At 56.5% G+C, this 20,222-nt stretch overlaps 1 protein-coding gene across 1 annotated transcript; it reads left to right on the forward strand.

The window, feature by feature from the left end:
* Positions 1-8,741: 8,741 nt before the first annotated feature.
* LOC133363062 (phosphatidylinositol transfer protein beta isoform-like) lies at positions 8,742-18,967 on the forward strand. The gene is made up of 3 exons (XM_061582072.1): positions 8,742-8,774; positions 13,428-13,573; positions 18,846-18,967. The coding sequence occupies exons 1-3, from the start codon at positions 8,742-8,744 to the stop codon at positions 18,940-18,942; spliced, it is 276 nt and encodes a 91-aa protein (XP_061438056.1). The 3' UTR covers positions 18,943-18,967.
* Positions 18,968-20,222: the final 1,255 nt, after the last annotated feature.

Genomic DNA, 20,222 nt, shown 5'->3' on the forward strand with positions numbered 1-20,222 from the left:
AACCCCCCAGGTAGCCTCTAACAGTGCTGTATGGGCAAGTGCTGTCAGTAGCAGCAGCGTCTACGAAGGCTGCTGCCACTGTGGCCACACACAGAGGGGGTGGGTGGCCAGTAACACTCACACTCGCCCGGCCGCCTTTGTCTCCCGCCCAATTGTGTTGGTGGTGGTAAATTGCTGTGTCAAGTTCATAATGGCTGTGTCAGATTCACTTGCCCCTATAGCCTGTTAGAGGCTACCTGGGGGAGCTTTCTTTAGTGTGTGGTGAGTGGGTGAGTGAATGAGTGAGTGTGTGAGTTATGAGTCGGTGTGTGAGTTAATGGAAGTCAGTGAGTGTGAGTGAATGAGTCGGTGTGTAAGTGAATGAATTGGTGTTTGAGTGAATGAAAGTCAGTGAGTGTGAGTGAATGGGTCAAATGAGTCGGTGTGAGTGAATGAGTCGGTGTGTGAGTGAATGAGTTGGTGTGTGAGTGAATGAAAGTCGGTGAGTGTGAGTGAATGATGATCCGTGCAGACGCTGCTGCTACTACTCGCTACGAACAGCACTTGCCCCTACATCACTGCTAGAGGTTACCTGGGGGACCTTTGTCTGTGTGTGTGTGTACAGACGCTGCTGCTACTCGCTACTGAAAGCACTTGCCCCTACATCACTGCTAGAAGCTACCTGGGGGACCTTTGTCTGCGTGTGTGTACAAACGCTGCTGCTACTCGCTACTGACAGCACTTGCCCCTACATCACTGCTAGAGGCTACCTGGAGGGCCTTTGTCTCTGTGTGTGTACAGACGCTGCTGCTACTCGCTACTGACAGCACTTGCCCCTACATCACTGCTAGAGGCTACCTGGGGGACCTTTGTCTCTGTGTGTGTACAGACGCTGCTGCTGCTGCTTGCTACTGACAGCACTTGCCCCATCGAGTGTCAAGGGGCTATCCTAGCGAGCGGGGGGAGCTTTGTCTCTATCTGTGGTGACTAATTGAGTTGTTGTTTGTGTTGTTTGTGTCTTACAGCCGCGTGCTGCTGCCAATTTCTGTGGAAGAGGTAAGATGGGTGGGTGGGGTGAGTGGTGTGGGTGGGTGAGTGGGTGAGTGGGTGGTGGGGTGAGTGGGTGAGTGGGTGGTGGGGTGAGTGGGGTGGGTGGGTGGTGGGAGGTGGGTGGTGGGGTGAGTGGGTGAGTGGGTGGTGGGGTGAGTGGGTGAGTGGGTGGATGGGTGAGTGGGTGAGTGGGTGGTGGGGTGAGTGGGGTGGGTGGGTGGTGGGGTGAGTGGGTAAGTGGGTGGTGGGGTGAGTGGGTGGATGGGTGAGTGGGTGAGTGGGTGGTGGGGTGAGTGGGTGATGGGGTGAGTGGGTGGTGGGTGATGGGGTGAGTGGGTGGTGGGTGGTGGGGTGAGTGGGTGGTGGGGTGAGTGGGTGGTGGGGTGAGTGGGTGGTGGGGTGAGTGGGTGGTGGGGTGAGTGGGTGGTGGGTGGTGGGGTGAGTGGGTGGTGGGGTGAGTGGGTGGTGGGGTGAGTGGGTGGTGTGGTGAGTGGGTGGGTGGTGGGGTGAGTGGGTGGTGTGGTGAGTGGGTGGGTGGTGGGGTGAGTGGGTGGGTGGTGGGGTGAGTGGGTGGGTGGGTGGTGGGGTGAGTGGGTGGTGAGTGGGTGGGTGGTGGGGTGAGTGGGTGGGTGGTGGGGTGAGTGGGTGGGTGGTGGGGTGAGTGGGTGGGTGGTGGGGTGAGTGAGTGGGTGGTGGGGTGAGTGGGTGGTGGGGTGAGTGGGTGGTGGGGTGAGTGGGTGGTGGGGTGGTGGGGTGAGTGGACGAGTGGGTGAGTGGGTGGGTGAGTGGGTGGGTGAGTGGGTGGGTGAGTGTGTGAATGGGTGAGTGGGTGAGGCAGAGTGCATGGATGTGTCAGTGCTGGGTGTGTCAGTACAGTGCTGGGTGTGTCAGTACAGTGCTAGGTGTGTCAGTACAGTGCAGGGTGTTATTGTGCCCATCTGTGCGGAGCCTGGGGGCTGGAGTCCAGCCCTCAACTCACACAGACAAATGTGCCCTAGGTAGCCTGCAGCAGGCTGTAGGGGCAAGTGCAGTTAGTAGTGGCACACGAGGGGGTGGGTGGCCAGCACCACGCCTCTCCCCCAGTGCTAGCGATGTTTACCACACCGCAAAGAGGAAACTCATTTGAGGCTGAGTCGACCTAGGAGAGGCCCTGGACCAGTTCAGATAATTGGCACATAGCTCACCCACCCACTTACTACCCACCTACTCATCCACCCGCTCAACCACTCGCTTAACCACTCACCCAACCACTCACTCACTACTCAGCCACTCACTCAGCCACTCACTCAGCCACTCACTCAGCCACTCACTCAGCCACTCACTCAGCCACTCACTCAGCCACTCACTCAGCCACTCACTCAGCCAGTCACTCAACCTACACTCAGCCAGTCACTCAACCACTCACTCAACCACTCACACAGAGAGACCCACACAGAGACCCACACAGAGACCCACACAGAGACCCACACAGAGACCCACACAGAGACCCACACAGAGACCCACACAGAGACACACACAGAGACACACACAGAGACACACACAGAGACACACACAGAGACACACACAGAGACACACACAGAGACACACACAGAGACACACACAGAGACACACACAGAGACCCACACAGAGACACACACAGAGACACACACAGAGACACACACAGAGACACACACAGAGACACACACAGAGACACACACAGAGACACACACAGAGACACACACAGAGACACACACAGAGACACACACAGAGACACACACAGAGACACACACAGAGACACACACAGAGACACACACAGAGACACACACAGAGACACACACCCACACAGAGACACACACCCACACAGAGACCTACAGAGACCACCACAGGGAGAGAGACGCAGACTCCAACATCTACAGCAGCAGCAGGCGTCGTCAGGGTCCGGGATCGAACCCACGACCTCCTGCGTACCAGGCGAGGTAGTCAACATCTCACCACGGAGAGGGAGACACGCAAACTCCAAATATACAGCAATAGGCATCGTCAGGGTCGGGATCGAACCCACGACCTCCTGCGTGCCGGGCGAGGTAGTCAACATCTCCCGTCAGGGTCTGGGATCGAACCCACGACCTCCTGCGTACCAGGCGAGGTAGTCAACATCTCCGTAGCCACCGTGATGATGGTGATGAGAGAGAGACGCAGACTCCAACATCTACAGCAGCTGCAGCAGGCATCGTCAGGGTCGAGATGGAACCCACGACCTCCTGCGTACCGGGTGAGGTAGTCAACATCTCCCTGGTCACGTGTCCACACCCCACGTGACTGGTTCCGTGACTGCTGATGAGCCGTGCACGAGGCTAAGCCACGTGACCCCGAGTGCGTGTCACGTGAGACGAGCCGCCTGCAGTTATCGATTTACTACGTCAGACAAAGACAAAGATCCCCCGTGTAGCCTTAACAGACTGTAGGGGCAAGTGCTGTTAGCGAGCAGTACCTATGAAGGCCGGCACGGCACACGAGGGGGTGGGTGGCCAGCACCACCACGCCCGGCCGCCTTTGTCTCCCCAGTGCTAGCGATGTTTACTACACAGCTACACCAGGTAACTCATTTGAGGCTGAGTCGACCTAGGGGAGGCCCGGGTCGGTTCAGATAATCGCTGTCACTGGTGGTGTTGGCCGTGAGCGGGAATCGAACTCGGGTCGCCGGGTTCGTAGCGCAGCGTAGTGCTACCCGCTACACTACACAGACACACAGATACACACAAAGACACACAAAGACACACACAGACACACACAGACACTCACACAGACACTCACACACACAGACGCACACTCACAGACACACAGACACACACACAGACACACACGGACACACACAGACACACACGGACACACACAGATACGCACAGATACGCACACACGCACACACACAGACACACTCACACAGACACACTCACACAGACAGACACACAGACAGACACACACACAGACACACTCACACAGACACACTCACACAGACACACTCACACAGACACACTCACACAGACACACTCACACAGACAGACACACAGACAGACACACTGACACACTGACACACACACAGACACACAGATACACACAAAGACACTCACACAGACACTCACACAGACACACTCACACACACAGACGCACACAGACACTCACACACACACACTCACACAGACACACAGACACACACACAGACACACACAGACACACACACAGACACACACAGACAGACACACTCACACAGACACACTCACACAGACAGACACACAGACAGACACACAGACAGACACTGACACACACACTGACACACACACTGACACACACACTTACACACACACTTACACACACAGACACACAGATACACACAAAGACACACACAGACACTCACACAGACACACTCACACACCGCACACTCACACAGACACACAGACACACAGACACACACAGACACACAGACACACACAGACACACAGATACGCACACACGCACTCACACACACGCACTCACACAGACACACTCACACAGACACACTCACACAGACACACAGACAGACACACAGACAGACACACTGACACACTGACACACACACAGACACACAGATACACACAGATACACACAGATACACTCACACAGACACACTCACACACCGCACACTCACACAGACACACAGACACACTCACACAGACACTCACACAGACACACTCACACAGACACACTCAGACAGACACACAGACAGACACACTTACACACACACAGACACACACACTTACACACACACAGACACACTCAGACAGACACACACAGACACACACACAGACACACACAGACACTCACACACAGAGGCAAAGGTCTCCCGTGTAGCCTGCAAGAGGTTACTGGGGCAAGTGCTGTTAGTAGCAGCAGCACAGACAAAGGTCCCCCAGGTAGCCTCTAACAGACAAGTTGGGGCAAGTGCTGTCAGTAGCGAGTAGCAGCAGTGCCTACGCACACAGACAAAGGTCCCCCAGGTAGCCTCTAACAGACAAGTTGGGGCAAGTGCTGTCAGTAGCAGCACCTACACACACAGACAAAGGTCCCCCAGGTAGCCTCAAACAGACCGTTGGGGCAAGTGCTGTCAGTAGCAGCACCTACACACACAGACAAAGGTCCCCCAGGTAGCCTCTAACGGACATGTTGGGGCAAGTGCTGTCAGTAGCGAGTAGTAGCAGTGCCTACACACAGACAAAGGTCCCCCAGGTAGCCTCTAACAGGCAAGTTGGGGCAAGTGCTGTCAGTAGCGAGTAGCAGCAGTGCCTACACACAGACAGGTCCCCCAGGTAGCCTCTAACAGACAAGTTGGGGCAAGTGCTGTCAGGAGCGAGTAGCATCAGTGCCAACACACAAAGGTCCCCCAGGTAGCCTCTAACAGACAAGTTGGGGCAAGTGCTGTCAGTAGCGATTAGAAACAGCAGCAGTGCCTACACACACAGACAAAAGTCCCCCAGGTAGCCTCTAACAGACAAGTTAGGGCAAGTGCTGTCAGGAGCGAGTAGCAGCAGCAGTGCCTGTGGTTGTTGTTTGTGTGGCCACCACCACCCATGCCTGCCCGGCCGCCTTTGTCTCCCCAGGGGCTGTTCAATCTCCCACTTAGCCACTCACCCACTTAGCCAGTTACCCACTTAGTCACTCGCCCACTCGCTCACTCACCCACTCACCCACATGCTCACCCACTTAGCCACTCACCTATTCGCTCATCCACTCGCTCGCCCATACGCTCACCCACTCACTCACCCACACACTTGCCCACTCAATCACTCGCCCACTCACTCGCCCACTCACTCGCCCACTCACTCACCCACACTCACCCACTCGGTCACTCACCCACACACTCGCCCACTCGCTCACTCACTCACTCACACACTCGCCCACTCACTCGCCCATTCACTCGCCCACTTGCTCACTCACCCACATTCACCCACACACTCGCTCACTCGCCCACTCACTCACCCACTCACTCACCCACTCACTCACCCATACACTCGCTCACTCACCCACTCACTCACCCACTCACCCACACACTCACCCACACACTCGCCCACTCACTCACCCACACACTCGCCCACTCACTCACCCACACACTCGACCACTCGCATGCTCACCCAACTACTTAGATGAAGAACTCGTTTGTATTTTACCGTGATGATTATGATGAGAGACACGCAAATATACAGCAGCAGGCGTCAGGGTCTGGGTCGAACCCACGACCTCCTGTATATCAGGCGAGGGCGTTAACATCTCCTCGCCAACGTGGCGCCTCTAATTACTCACCCTGCCCTTTGGCTGCTGTGTGAGTTCACGTTCAGTACAGACCCCACGTCAAACCGGTCCTGTCACTCACCCCACCACTCACTCACCCACTCTCTCGCTCACTCTCTCGCTCACTCACCCACTCTTCCACCCACCCACCCACTCACTCATCCACCCACTCACTCATCCACCCACTCACCCACTCACTATCTCACTCACCCACTCAGTCGCTCACTCACCCACTCACTCACCCATTCACCCACCCACTCACCCACCCACTCACCCACTCTCTCGCTCACTCACCCACTCATCCACCCACTTACCCACTCACTCACCCACCCACTCACCAACTCTCTCGCTCACTCACCCACTCATCCACCCACTCACCAACTCACCCACTCTCACGCTCACCTACCCACTCACTCGGCCACCCCCTCCCTCCCTCTCTCCCTCCCTCCCCCGAATGAATGAATGGGTGAGCGAGCGAGCGAGAGTACGAATGGGTGACTGAGTGAGCGAGTGAGTGGGTAAGCGAGCGAGTGAATGCATGGGTGAGTGAGCGAGCGAGTGAGTGAGTGGGTGAGTGGGCGGACGAGTGAGTGAGTGGGTGAGTGAGTGAGCGAGCCAGAGAACGAGTTGGTGAGTGAACGAGCGGGCGGGTGGGTGGGTGAGTGAGCGAGTGGGTGAGTGAGCGAGTGGGTGAGTGAGCGAGTGGGTGAGTGAGTGGGTGAGTGAGCGGGCGAGTTGGTGAGCGGGCGGGTGAGTGAGTGGGTGAGCGAGTGAGTGGGTGAGTGGGCGAGCGAGTGAGTGAGTGGGTGAGTGGGCGAGCGAGTGAGTGAGTGGGTGAGTGAGTGAGCGAGCCAGAGAACGAGTTGGTGAGTGAATGAGCGGGCGGGTGAGTGAGCGAGTGGGTGAGTGAGTGGGTGAGTGAGCGAGTGAGTGAGTGAGCGGGCGGGCGAGTGAGTGATTGAGCCAGAGAACGAGTTGATGAGTGAGCGAGCGGGCGAGTTGGTGAGCGGGCGGGTGAGTGAGTGGGTGAGCGAGTGAGTGGGTGAGTGGGCGAGCGAGTGAGTGAGTGGGTGAGTGAGTGGGTGAGTGAGCGAGTGAGTGAGTGAGCGGGCGGGCGAGTGAGTGATTGAGCCAGAGAACGAGTTGATGAGTGAGTGAGTGGGTGAGTGAGTGGGTGAGCGAGTGAGTGGGTGAGCGAGTGAGCGGGCGGGCGGGTGAGTGAGTGAGTGGGTGAGCGGGCGGGCGGGTGAGCGAGTGGGTGAGTGAGTTGGTGAGTGAGTTGGTGAGTGAGCGTCTCACCCACCCAGCCCTGCAACCCTCCCACACGCCGCTCACGCCCCGTGCAGGAATCCAACCTTGGGCCCAGCACCCCGCGGTGTCTCGCAGCCCTACGTGGTCAGGGCAGATGTGGTGAGCGAGTGGGTGAGTGAACGGGTGAGTGCGTGGGTGAGTGCGTGGGTGAGTGCGTGGGTGAGTGAGCGGGTGAGTGAGCGGGTGAGTGAGCGGGTGAGTGAGCGGGTGAGTGCGCGGGTGAGTGAGCGGGTGAGTGCGCGGGTGAGTGCGCGGGTGAGTGCGCGGGTGAGTGCGCGGGTGAGTGCGCGGGTGAGTGAGCGGGTGAGTGAGCGGGTGAGTGCGTGGGTGAGTGCGTGGGTGAGTGATTGGGTGAATGGGTGAGTGAGTGGGTGAGTGATTGGGTAAAGGAATGGGTGAGTGAACGGGTGAGTGATTGAGTGAGTGCACGGGTGAGTGCACGGGTGAGTGGGTGGGTGGGTGAGTGGGTGAGTGGGTAAATGGGTGAGTGGGTGAATGGGTGAGTGAATGGAGGAGTAAGAGGGTGAATTGGTGGGTGAGTGGCTGAGTGAATGTGTGAGTGAGTGAAGGGCTCACTGAGTTAGCGAGTGAGTGAATGCATTAATGGGTGATTGAGTGAGCTATTTGAGTGAGTGGGTGAGTGAATAAGTAGGAGTGCACGTGGGTTACGTGCTCACTGACTCACCCACCCACTCACTCACCCACTCACTCACCCATCCACACACTCACTCACCCTCTCACTCACCCATGCACCCACCCACTCACTCACCCACTCACTCACTCACTCACCCATCCACCCACTCACTCACCCTTTCACTCACCCACCCACTCACCCACTCACCCACTCACTCACCCATCCATCCACCCACCCACTCACTCACCCTCTCACTCACTCATCCTCTCACCCTCTCACTCACTCACCCACCCACTCACCCATCCACCCATCCACCCACCCACTCACCCACCCACTCACCCACCCACTCACCCACCCACTCACTCACCCACCCACTCACTCACTCTCACCCACCCACTCATTTATCCACCAACTCACCCACTCACCCACTCACCCACCCCCCCTCCCCTCGCCCCCTCCCCTCGATCACATGACCCACGTGGACAGGATAATCCAGTGGCTGGTGGGTCACGTGGTGGGCTGATCCCCCCCCCCCCACCACGAGCCGGGGAGCGGTGGCGCAGCGGTTAGCGCAGCCGAGTTGGACTCCCGTCGCCACAACCGCCACAACAATCACCACAACCACCACAACAACGGGTAGTGGTGGTGGTGTAATAGTGGTGGTGGTGTAGTGGTGGTGTAGTAGTGGTGGTGGTAGTGGTGGTGGTAGTGGTGGTGGTGGGGTGTTGGTGGTATTACGGTGGTGGTGGTGGTATTACGGTGGTGGTGGTGTAGTGGTGGTGGTGTTGTAGTTGTGGTGGTGTTGTAGTTGTGGTGTGGTGGTGGTGGTTTAGTGGTGGAGTGGTGGTGTAGTAGTGGTGTGGTGGTGTAGTGGTGGTGATGCAGTAGTGGTGGTGGTGTAGTGGTGTAGTGGTGGTGGTGATGCAGTAGTGGTGTAGTGTTGGTGGTGGTGTAGTGTTGGTGGTGGTGTAGTGTTGGTGGTGGTGTAGTGTTGGTGGTGTAGTGGTGTAGTGGTGGTGGTGGTGTTGTCGTAGTGGTGGAGGCTACCTGGGTGAGCTGAGTATGTACTATAATGAGCACTTGCCCCTACAGCCCTGCTAGAGGCTACCTGGGTGAGCTGAGTATGTACAATAATGAGCACTTGCCCCTACAGCCCTGCTAGAGGCTACCTGGGTGAGCTGAGTATGTACAATAATGAGCACTTGCCCCTACAGCCCTGCTAGAGGCTACCTGGGTGAGCTGAGTATGTACAATAATGAGCACTTATCCCTACAGCCCTGCTAGAGGCTACCTGGGTGAGCTGAGTACGTACAATAATGAGCACTTGCCCCTACAGCCCTGCTAGAGGCTACCTGGGAGATCTTTGCCTTGACCCCTCGGCCCTGCCACTGGGAGTGAATAATTGAGGCGTTCCACTATTGCTGCCATTGTGTGCAGCTCTGCTGAGATTACAGAGATGGCGCTGATACGGCGTGTCTAGGATTACAGGGTGGGTGGGTGGTTGGGTGGGTGGGTGGGTGAGTGGGTGGGTGAGTGGGTGAGTGGGTGGGTGAGTGGTGGGTGAGTGGGTGAGTGGGTGGGTGAGTGGGTGAGTGGGTGGGTGAGTGGGTGAGTGGGTGGGTGGGTGGGTGAGTGAGTGGGTGGGTGGGTGGGTGAGTGGGTGAGTGGGTGGGTGAGTGGGTGGATGAGTGGGTGAGTGGGTGGATGAGTGGGTGAGTGGGTGGATGAGTGGGTGAGTGGGTGGATGAGTGGGTGAGTGGGTGGATGAGTGGGTGGGTGAGTGGGTGGGTGAGTGGATGAGTGAGTGGGTGGGTGGTTGAGTGGGTGAGTGGGTGGTTGGGTGAGTGGTTGGGTGGGTGAGTGGGTTGGTGGTTGGGTGGGTGGTTGGGTGGGTGAGTGGGTTGGTGGTTGGGTGGGTGGTTGGGTGAGTGGGTGGGTGAGTGGGTGGGTGGGTGGGTGGGTGAGTGGGTGGGTGGGTGGGTGGGTGAGTGGGTGGGTGGGTGGGTGAGTGGGTGGGTGGGTGGGTGAGTGGGTGGGTGGGTGGGTGGGTGGGTGAGTGAGTGGGTGGGTGGGTGGGTGAGTGGGTGGGTGGGTGAGTGGGTGGGTGGGTGAGGTGAGTGGGTGGGTGGTTGGTCGGGTGGATGAGTGGGTGGGTGGTTGGGTGGGCGAGCGGGTGGGTGGGCGAGCGGGTGGGTGGGTGGGCGAGCGGGTGGGTGGGTGTTTGGGTGAGTGGGTGGTTGAGTGAGTGGTTGGGTGGGTGGATGAGTGGGTGGATGGGTGGGTGAGTGAGTGGGTGGTTGGGTGGGTGGGTGAGTGGGTGAGTGGGTAGTTGGGTGGGTGGGTGAGTGGGTGGGAAGTTGGGTAGGTGAGTGGGTGATTGGGTGGGTGAGTGGGTGGTTGGGTGGGTGGTTGGGTGGGTGGGTGGGTGGATGGGTGAGTGAGTGAGTGGTTGGGTGGGTGGCTGGGTGGTTGGGTGGGTGGGTGGGTGGATGAGTGGGTGGGTGGGTGGGTGGTTGGGTGGGCGGGTGGGCGAGTGGGTGGTTGGGTGGGCGAGTGGGTGGGTGGTTGGGTGGGCGAGTGGGTGGTTGGGTGGGTGAGTGGGTGGGTGAGTGGGTGGGTGAGTGGGTGAGTGGGTGGGTGGGTGGTTGGGTGGGTGAGTGGGTGAGTGGGTGGTTGGGTGGTTGGGTGGGTGAGTGGGTGGTTGGGTGGATAGCTGAGTGAGTGGGTGGTTGGGTGGATAGCTGAGTGAGTGGGTGGTTGGGTGGGTGGGTGGGTGGTTGGGTGGATGAGTGGTTGAGTGAGCGAGTGGGTGGGTGAGTGGGCGGGTGAGTGGGTGGGTGGGTGGGTGAGTAGTGGGTGGGTGGGTGAGTGGTTGAGTGAGTGGGTGGTTGGTTGGGTGGGTGGGTGGGTGAGTGGGTGGTTGGGTGGTTGGGTGGGTGAGTGGGTGAGTAGTGGGTGGGTGAGTGGGTGGGTGAGTGGGTGGTTGGGTGGGTGGGTGGGTGAGTAGTGGGTGGGTGAGTGGGTGGGTGGGTGGGTGGGTGGGTGAGTAGTGGGTGGGTGGGTGAGTAGTGGGTGGGTGGTTGAGTGAGTGGGTGGTTGGGTGGTTGGGTGAATGGCTGAGTGAGTGGGTGGTTGGGTGGATGGGTGAGTGGTTGAGTGAGTGGGTGGTTGGGTGGGTGAGTAGTGGGTGGGTGGGTGGGTGAGTGGTTGAGTTAGTGGGTGGGTGGGTGGTTGGGTGGGTGAGTAGGTGGGTGAGTGAGTGGTTGAGTGGGTGGGTGGGTGGTTGGGTGAGTGAGTGGTTGAGTGGGTGGGTGGTTGGGTGAGTGAGTGGTTGAGTGGGTGGGTGGGTGGTTGGGTGAGTGAGTGGTTGAGTGGGTGGGTGGGTGAGTGAGTGGTTGGGTGAGTGGGTGGTTGGGTGGGTGAGTGGTTGGGTGGGTGGGTGAGTGAGTGGTTGAGTGGGTGGGTGAGTGGGTGGGTGAGTGGTTGAGTGGGTGGGTGGGTGGGTGAGTGAGTGGTTGGGTGAGTGGGTGGTTGGGTGGGTGAGTGGTTGATTGGGTGGGTGGGTGAGTGAGTGGTTGAGTGAGTGGTTGAGTGGGTGGGTGAGTGGGTGGGTGAGTGGTTGAGTGGGTGGGTGGGTGAGTGAGTGGTTGGGTGAGTGGGTGGTTGGGTGGGTGAGTGTTTGAGTGGGTGAGTGAGTGGTTGAGTGAGTAGGTGGTGAGTTAGTGGGTGGGTGGGTGGGTGAGTGGTTGAGTGGGTGGGTGGGTGAGTGGGTGGTTGGGTGAGTGGGTGGGTGGGTGAGTGAGTGGTTGAGTGAGTGAGTGGGTGGTTGGGTGAGTAGGTGGTGAGTGAGTGTGTGGGGGAGCTTTGTGGCAATTATCTGAACCGGTCCTGGGCCTCTCCGAGGTTGTGTCGTAAACATCGCCACTGGGGAGACAAAGGCGGCCGTGCCGGCCTTAATAGGTGCTCGCTAACAGCACTTGTCTGTGTGTGTCTGTCTATCGGTGTGTGTGTCTCCCTCACCCCGTGTCTCTCTAACCCCGTGTCTCCCTCACCCCGTGGTGTGTCTCTAACCCCTTGTCTCCCTGACCCCTGACCCCGTGTCTCTAACCCACGTGTCTCCCTGACCCCTGACCCCCGTCCCTCCCTCACCCACGTGGTGTCTCTCTAACTCACGTGTCTACCTGACCCCTGACCCCTGACCCCCGTGTCTCCCTCACCCCGTGTCTCCCTCACCCTGTGTCTCCCTCGCCCTGTGTCTCCCTCGCCCAGTGTCTCCCTCACCCTGTGTCTCCCTCACCCAGTGTCTCCCTCACCCAGTGTCTCCCTCACCCTGTGTCTCCCTCGCCCCGTGTCTCCCTCACCCCGTGTCTCTCTAACCCCGTGTCTCCCTCACCCCGTGTCTCCCTCGCCCCGTGTCTTCCTCACCCCGTGTCTCTCTAACCCCGTGTCTCTCTCGCCCCGTGTCTCCCTCGCCCCGTGTCTCCCTCGCCCCGTGTCTTCCTCACCCCGTGTCTCCCTCACCCCGTGTCTCCCTCGCCCCGTGTCTCCCTCGCCCCGTGTCTTCCTCACCCCGTGTCTCTCTAACCCCGTGTCTCTCTCACCCCGTGTCTCCCTCGCCCCGTGTCTCCCTCACCCCGTGTCTCCCTCGCCCCGTGTCTCCCTCGCCCCGTGTCTTCCTCACCCCGTGTCTCTCTAACCCCGTGTCTCTCTAACCCCGTGTCTCCCTCACCCCGTGTCTCTCTCACCCCGTGTCTCCCTCACCCCGTGTCTCCCTCACCCCGTGTCTCCCTCACCCCGTGTCTCCCTCGCCCCGTGTCTCCCTCACCCCGTGTCTCACTCACCCCTGACCCCCGTGTCTCCCTCGCCCCGTGTCTCCCTCACCCGCGTCTCCCTCACCCCGTGGTGTCTCCCTCACCCCGTGTCTCCCTCACTCCGTGTCTCTCTCACCAACGTGTCTCCCTCACCCCGCGTCTCCCTCACCCCGTGTCTCTCTCACCAACGTGTCTCCCTAACCCCGTGTCTCTCTCACCTTGTGTCTCCCTGACCCCTGACCCCTGACCCCGTGTCTCTAACCCACGTGTCTCCCTGACCCCTGACCCCCGTGTCTCCCTCACCCACGTGTCTGCCTGACCCCTGACCCCCCGTGTGATCACAGTACCAGGTGGGGCAGCTGTACGCAGTCGCCGAGGCGAGTAAGAACGAGACGGGGGGCGGCGAGGGGATCCAGGTTCTCAAGAACGAGCCGTACGAGAAGGACGGAGAGCGGGGGCAGTACACGCACAAGATCTACCATGTGCAGAGGTGATACTCACCACTACTCACCACTACTACTCACCACTACTCACCACTACTCACCAGCGCTACTCACCACCACTACTCACCACTACTCCTCACCACCACAGTACACGCACAAGATCTACCATGTGCAGAGGTGATACTCACCACTACTCACCACTACTCACCACTACTACTCACTACTACTCACCAATACTCACCACTACTCACCGCCACTACTCACCACTACTACTCACTACTACTCACCACTACTCACCACCTACTCACTACCACTACTCACTACTACTCACCACTACTACTCACTACTCACCACTACTCACCACCACTACTCACCACTACTCACTACTACTACTCACTACTACTCACTACTACTACTCACTACTACTACTACTACTACTCACCACTACTCACTACTACTCGCCACTACTCACCACTACTACTCACCACTACTCACCACTACTACTCACCACTACTACTCACTACTACTCACCACTACTACTCACCACTACTACTCACTACTACTCACTACTACTACTCACTACTACTACTACTCACTACTACTCACCACTACTCACTACTACTACTCACTACTACTCACCACTACTCACCACTACTCACTACTACTACTCACCACTACTCACTACTACTACTCACTACTACTACTCACTACTACTCACCACTACTACTCACTACTACTCACCACTACTCACTACTACTCACTACTACTCACCACTACTCACCACTACTCACCACTACTCACCACCACTACTCACCACTACTCACCACTACTCACCACTACTACTCACCACTACTACTCACCACCACTACTACTCACCACCACTACTACTCACCACTACTACTCACCACCACTACTCACCACTACTACTCACTACTACTCACTACCACTACTCACCACCACTACTCACCACTACTCACTACTACTCACCACTACTCACCACTACTACTCACCACTACTACTCACTACTACTCACTACTACTACTCACCACTATTCACCACTACTACTCACCACTACTACTCACTACTACTCACTACTACTACTCACTACTACTCACCACCGCTACTCACCACCACTACTCACCACCACTACTCACCACCACTACTCACCACCACTACTCACCACCACTACTCACCACTACTCACTACTACTCACCACCACTACTCACCACCACTACTCACCACCACTACTCACCACCACTACTCACCACTACTCACCACTACTACTCACTACTACTCACCACTACTACTCACTACTACTCACCACCACTACTCACTACTACTCACCACCACTACTCACCACTACTACTCACCACTACTACTCACCACTACTACTCACTACTACTCACCACTACTACTCACTACTACTCACCACTACTACTCACTACTACTCACCACTACTACTCACCACTACTACTCACCACTACTCACCACTACTACTCACCACTACTCACCACTACTACTCACTACTACTCACTACTACTCACCACTACTCACTACTACTACTCACCACTACTCACCACTACTACTCACTACTACTACTCACTACTACTCACCACTACTACTCACTACTACTCACCACTACTACTCACCACTACTCACCACTACTACTCACTACTACTCACTACTACTCACTACTACTACTCACCACTACTCACCACTACTACTCACCACTACTCACCACTACTACTCACTACTACTACTCACTACTACTCACCACTACTACTCACTACTACTCACCACTACTACTCACCACTACTCACCACTACTACTCACTACTACTCACTACTACTCACTACTACTACTCACCACTACTCACCACTACTACTCACCACTACTACTCACTACTACTCACCACTACTACTCACTACTACTCACCACTACTACTCACCACTACTACTCACCACTACTCACTACTACTACTCACCACTACTCACCACTACTACTCACTACTACTACTCACCACTACTACTCACCACTACTACTCACCACTACTCACCACTACTACTCACCACTACTACTCACTACTACTCACCACTACTACTCACCACCACTACTCACCACTACTACTCACCACCACTACTCACCACCACTACTCACCACCACTACTCACCACTACTACTCACCACTACTCACCACTACTAACCACTACTACTCACCACTACTCACCACTACTCACCACTACTACTCACCACCACTACTACTCACCACTACTCACCACTACTCACCACTACTCACCACCACTACTCACCACTACTACTCACCACCACTACTCACTACTATTCACCACTACTCACTACTACTCACCACTACTCACTACTACTCACCACTACTCACTACTACTCACCACTACTACTCACTACTACTCACCACTACTCACCACTACTCACCACTACTACTCACCACTACTACTCACCACTACTCACTACTACTCACCACTACTACTCACTACTACTCACCACTACTCACCACCACTACTCACTACTACTCACCACTACTACTCACTACTACTCACCACTACTCACTACTACTCACCACCACTACTCACTACTACTCACCACTACTACTCACTACTACTCACCACTACTCACCACTACTACTCACCACTACTACTCACTACTACTCACCACTACTCACTACTACTCACCACTACTACTCACTACTACTCACCACTACTCACCACTACTCACCACTACTACTCACCACTACTACTCACCACCACTACTACTCACCACTACTACTCACCACCACTACTCACTACTACTCACCACTACTCACTACTACTCACCACCACTACTCACTACTACTCACCACTACTACTCACTACTACTCACCACTACTCACCACCACTACTCACCACTACTACTCACTACTACTCACCACTACTCACTACTACTCACCACTACTACTCACTACTACTCACCACTACTCACCACTACTCACCACTACTACTCACCACTACTACTCACCACTACTACTACTCACCACTACTCACCACCGCTACTCACCACCACTACTCACCACCACTACTCACCACCACTACTCACCACCACTACTCACCACCACTACTCACCACCACTACTCACCACTACTACTCACCACCACTACTCACCACCGCTACTCACCACCACTACTCACCACCACTACTCACCACCACTACTCACCACCACTACTCACCACCACTACTCACCACCACTACTCACCACCACTACTCACCACCACTACTCACCACCACTACTCACCACCACTACTCACCACCGCCACTCACCACCGCTACTCACCACCGCTACTCACCACCGCTACTCACCACCGCTACTCACCACCGCTACTCACCACCACTACTCACCACCACTACTCACCACCACTACTCACCACCACTACTCACCACCGCTACTCACCACTACTACTCACCACCACTACTCACCACCACTCACCACCACCACCACTCACCACCACTACTCACCACTACTACTCACCACTACTACTCACCACCACTACTCACCACTACTACTCACCACCACTACTCACCACCACTACTCACCACCACTACTCACCACCGCTACTCACCACCGCTACTCACCACCGCTACTCACCACCGCTACTCACCACCGCTACTCACCACCGCTACTCACCACCGCTACTCACCACCGCTACTCACCACCGCTACTCACCACCGCTACTCACCACTACTACTCACCACTACTACTCACCACTACTACTCACCACTACTACTCACCACCACTACTCACCACCACTACTCACCACCACTACTCACCACCACTACTCACCACCGCTACTCACCACCGCTACTCACCACCGCTACTCACCACTACTACTCACCACTACTACTCACCACTACTACTCACCACTACTACTCACCACCACTACTCACCACCGCTACTCACCACCACTACTCACCACTACTACTCACCACTACTACTCACCACCACTACTCACCACCGCTACTCACCACCACTACTCACCACTACTACTCACCACTACTACTCACCACCACTACTCACCACCGCTACTCACCACCACTACTCACCACCACTACTCACCACTACTACTCACCACCACTACTCACCACCACTACTCACCACCACCACCACCACTCACCACCACTACTCACCACTACTACTCACCACTACTCACTACTACTCACCACCACCACTCACCACCACCACTCACCACCACCACTCACCACCACCACTCACCACCACTACTCACCACCGCTACTCACCACCGCTACTCACCACCGCTACTCACCAGCGCTACTCACCACCGCTACTCACCACCGCTACTCACCACTACTACTACTCACCACCACTACTCACCACTACTACTCACCACTACTACTCACCACTACTACTCACCACCACTACTCACCACTACTACTCACCACCGCTACTCACCACCACTACTACTCACCACCACTACTCACCACTACTACTCACCACCACTACTCACCACCGCCACTCACCACTACTACTCACCACCACTACTCACCACTACTACTCACCACCACTACTCACCACTACTACTCACCACCACTACTACTCACCACTACTACTCACCACTACTACTCACCACTACTACTCACCACCGCTACTCACCACCACTACTCACCACTACTACTCACCACTACTACTCACCACTACTACTCACCACCACTACTCACCACCACTACTCACCACTACTACTCACCACCACTACTCACCACTACTACTCACCACCGCCACTCACCACCGCCACTCACCACCGCCACTCACCACTACTACTCACCACCGCCACTCACCACCGCCACTCACCACCGCCACTCACCACCACTGCTCACCACCGCCACTCACCACCGCCACTCACCACCGCTACTCACCACCGCTACTCACCACCACTGCTCACCACCGCCACTCACCACCGCCACTCACCACCACTACTCACCACCACTGCTCACCACCGCCACTCACCACCACTGCTCACCACCGCCACTCACCACCGCCACTCACCACCGCCACTCACCACCGCTACTCACCACCGCTACTCACCACCGATACTCACCACTGATACTCACCACCACTACTCACCACCGCTCCTCACCACTGATACCACTGATACCACCGCTACTCACCACTACTGACCACCGCTGCTCACCACTAGTACTCACTTCGAGCCCCCCCCTGTGCCCCCCCCTTGCCTCCCCCCCTTGCCCCCCCCCTGCCCCCCCCTTGCCCCCCCCCTGCCCCCCCCGGCGTGAGTGAGCAGCAAGGTTCCGCGCTTTGTGAGGATGTTGGCTCCGGGCGGCTCGCTGGTGTTTCACGAGAAGGCCTGGAATGCCTACCCCTACTGCCGTACCAGTTAGTCACCCACATAGTCACCCACACAGTTAGTCACCCACTTAGTCACCCACACAGTTAGTCACCCACTTAGTCACCCACACAGTTAGTCACCCACTTAGTCACGAGAAGGCCTGGACCGCCTACCCCTACTGCCGTACCAGTTAGTCACCCACATAGTCACCCACACAGTTAGTCACCCACTTAGTCACCTACACAGTTAGTCACCCACATAGTCACCCACACAGTCACCCACTTAGCCACCCACACAGTTAGTCACCCACTTAGTCACGAGAAGGCCTGGAACGCCTACCCCTACTGCCGTACCAGTTAGTCACCCACATAGTCACCCAGCTAGTCACCCACATAGTCACTCACCTACCCCTACTGCCGTACCAGTTAGTCACCCACTTAGTCACCCAGTTAGTCACCCAGCTAGTCACCCAGTTAGTTAGTCACCCAGTTAGTCACGAAGGCCTGGAACGCCTACCCCTACTGCCGTACCAGTTAGTCACCCACTTAGTTAGTCACTCACATAGTCACCCAGTTAGTCACTCACCTACCCCTACTGCCGTACCAGTTAGTCACCCACCCAGTTAGTCACCCAGTTAGTCACCCAGTTAGTCACCCAGTTAGTCACTCAGCTAGTCACTCATCTAGTCACCCAGTTAGTCACTCAGACACTCACCTACCCCTACTGCCGTACCAGTTAGTCACCCACATAGTCACCCAGCTAGTCACTCAGTTAGTCACCCACATAGTCGCCCAGCTAGTCACTCACATAGTCACCCACATAGTCACCCAGTTAGTCACCTAGTCAGTTAGTCACTCAGACACTCACCTACCCCTACTGCCGTACCAGTTAGTCACCCAGCTAGTCACCCAGCTAGTCACCCAGTTAGTCACTCAGACGCTCACCTACCCCTACTGCCGTACCAGTTAGTCAACCAGCTAGTCACCCAGCTAGTCACCCAGTTAGTCACTCAGACACTCACCTACCCCTACTGCCGTACCAGTTAGTCACCCACGCAGTTAGTTAGTCACTCACATAGTCACCCAGTTAATCAGTCACCTAGTCAGTTAGTCACTCATCTAGTCACCCAGTTAGTCACTCACCCAGTCACTCACCTACCCCTACTGCCATACCAGTTAGTCACCCACCCAGTTAGTCACCCAGTTAGTCACCCAGTTAGTCACCCAGTTAGTTAGCCACTCACCTACCCCTACTGCCGTACCAGTTAGTCACCCAGCTAGTCACCCAGCTAGTCACCCAGTTAGTCACTCAGACGCTCACCTACCCCTACTG

This window comes from Lethenteron reissneri, unplaced genomic scaffold (assembly GCF_015708825.2).
Source record: "Lethenteron reissneri isolate LAM-NWPU_2019-01 unplaced genomic scaffold, ASM1570882v1 scaffold_1639, whole genome shotgun sequence".
NCBI lineage: Eukaryota > Metazoa > Chordata > Hyperoartia > Petromyzontiformes > Petromyzontidae > Lethenteron > Lethenteron reissneri.

Bases quoted from the DNA above. Each gene is read 5' to 3' on its own strand.
- LOC133363062 (XM_061582072.1), top strand. From the start codon at position 8,742: ATGACCCACGTGGACAGGATAATCCAGTGGCTG. The intron at 8,775-13,427 runs GTGGGTCACGTG...GTGTGATCACAG, and splicing joins ACAGGATAATCCAGTGGCTG to TACCAGGTGGGGCAGCTGTA. The intron at 13,574-18,845 runs GTGATACTCACC...GTGAGTGAGCAG, and splicing joins AAGATCTACCATGTGCAGAG to CAAGGTTCCGCGCTTTGTGA.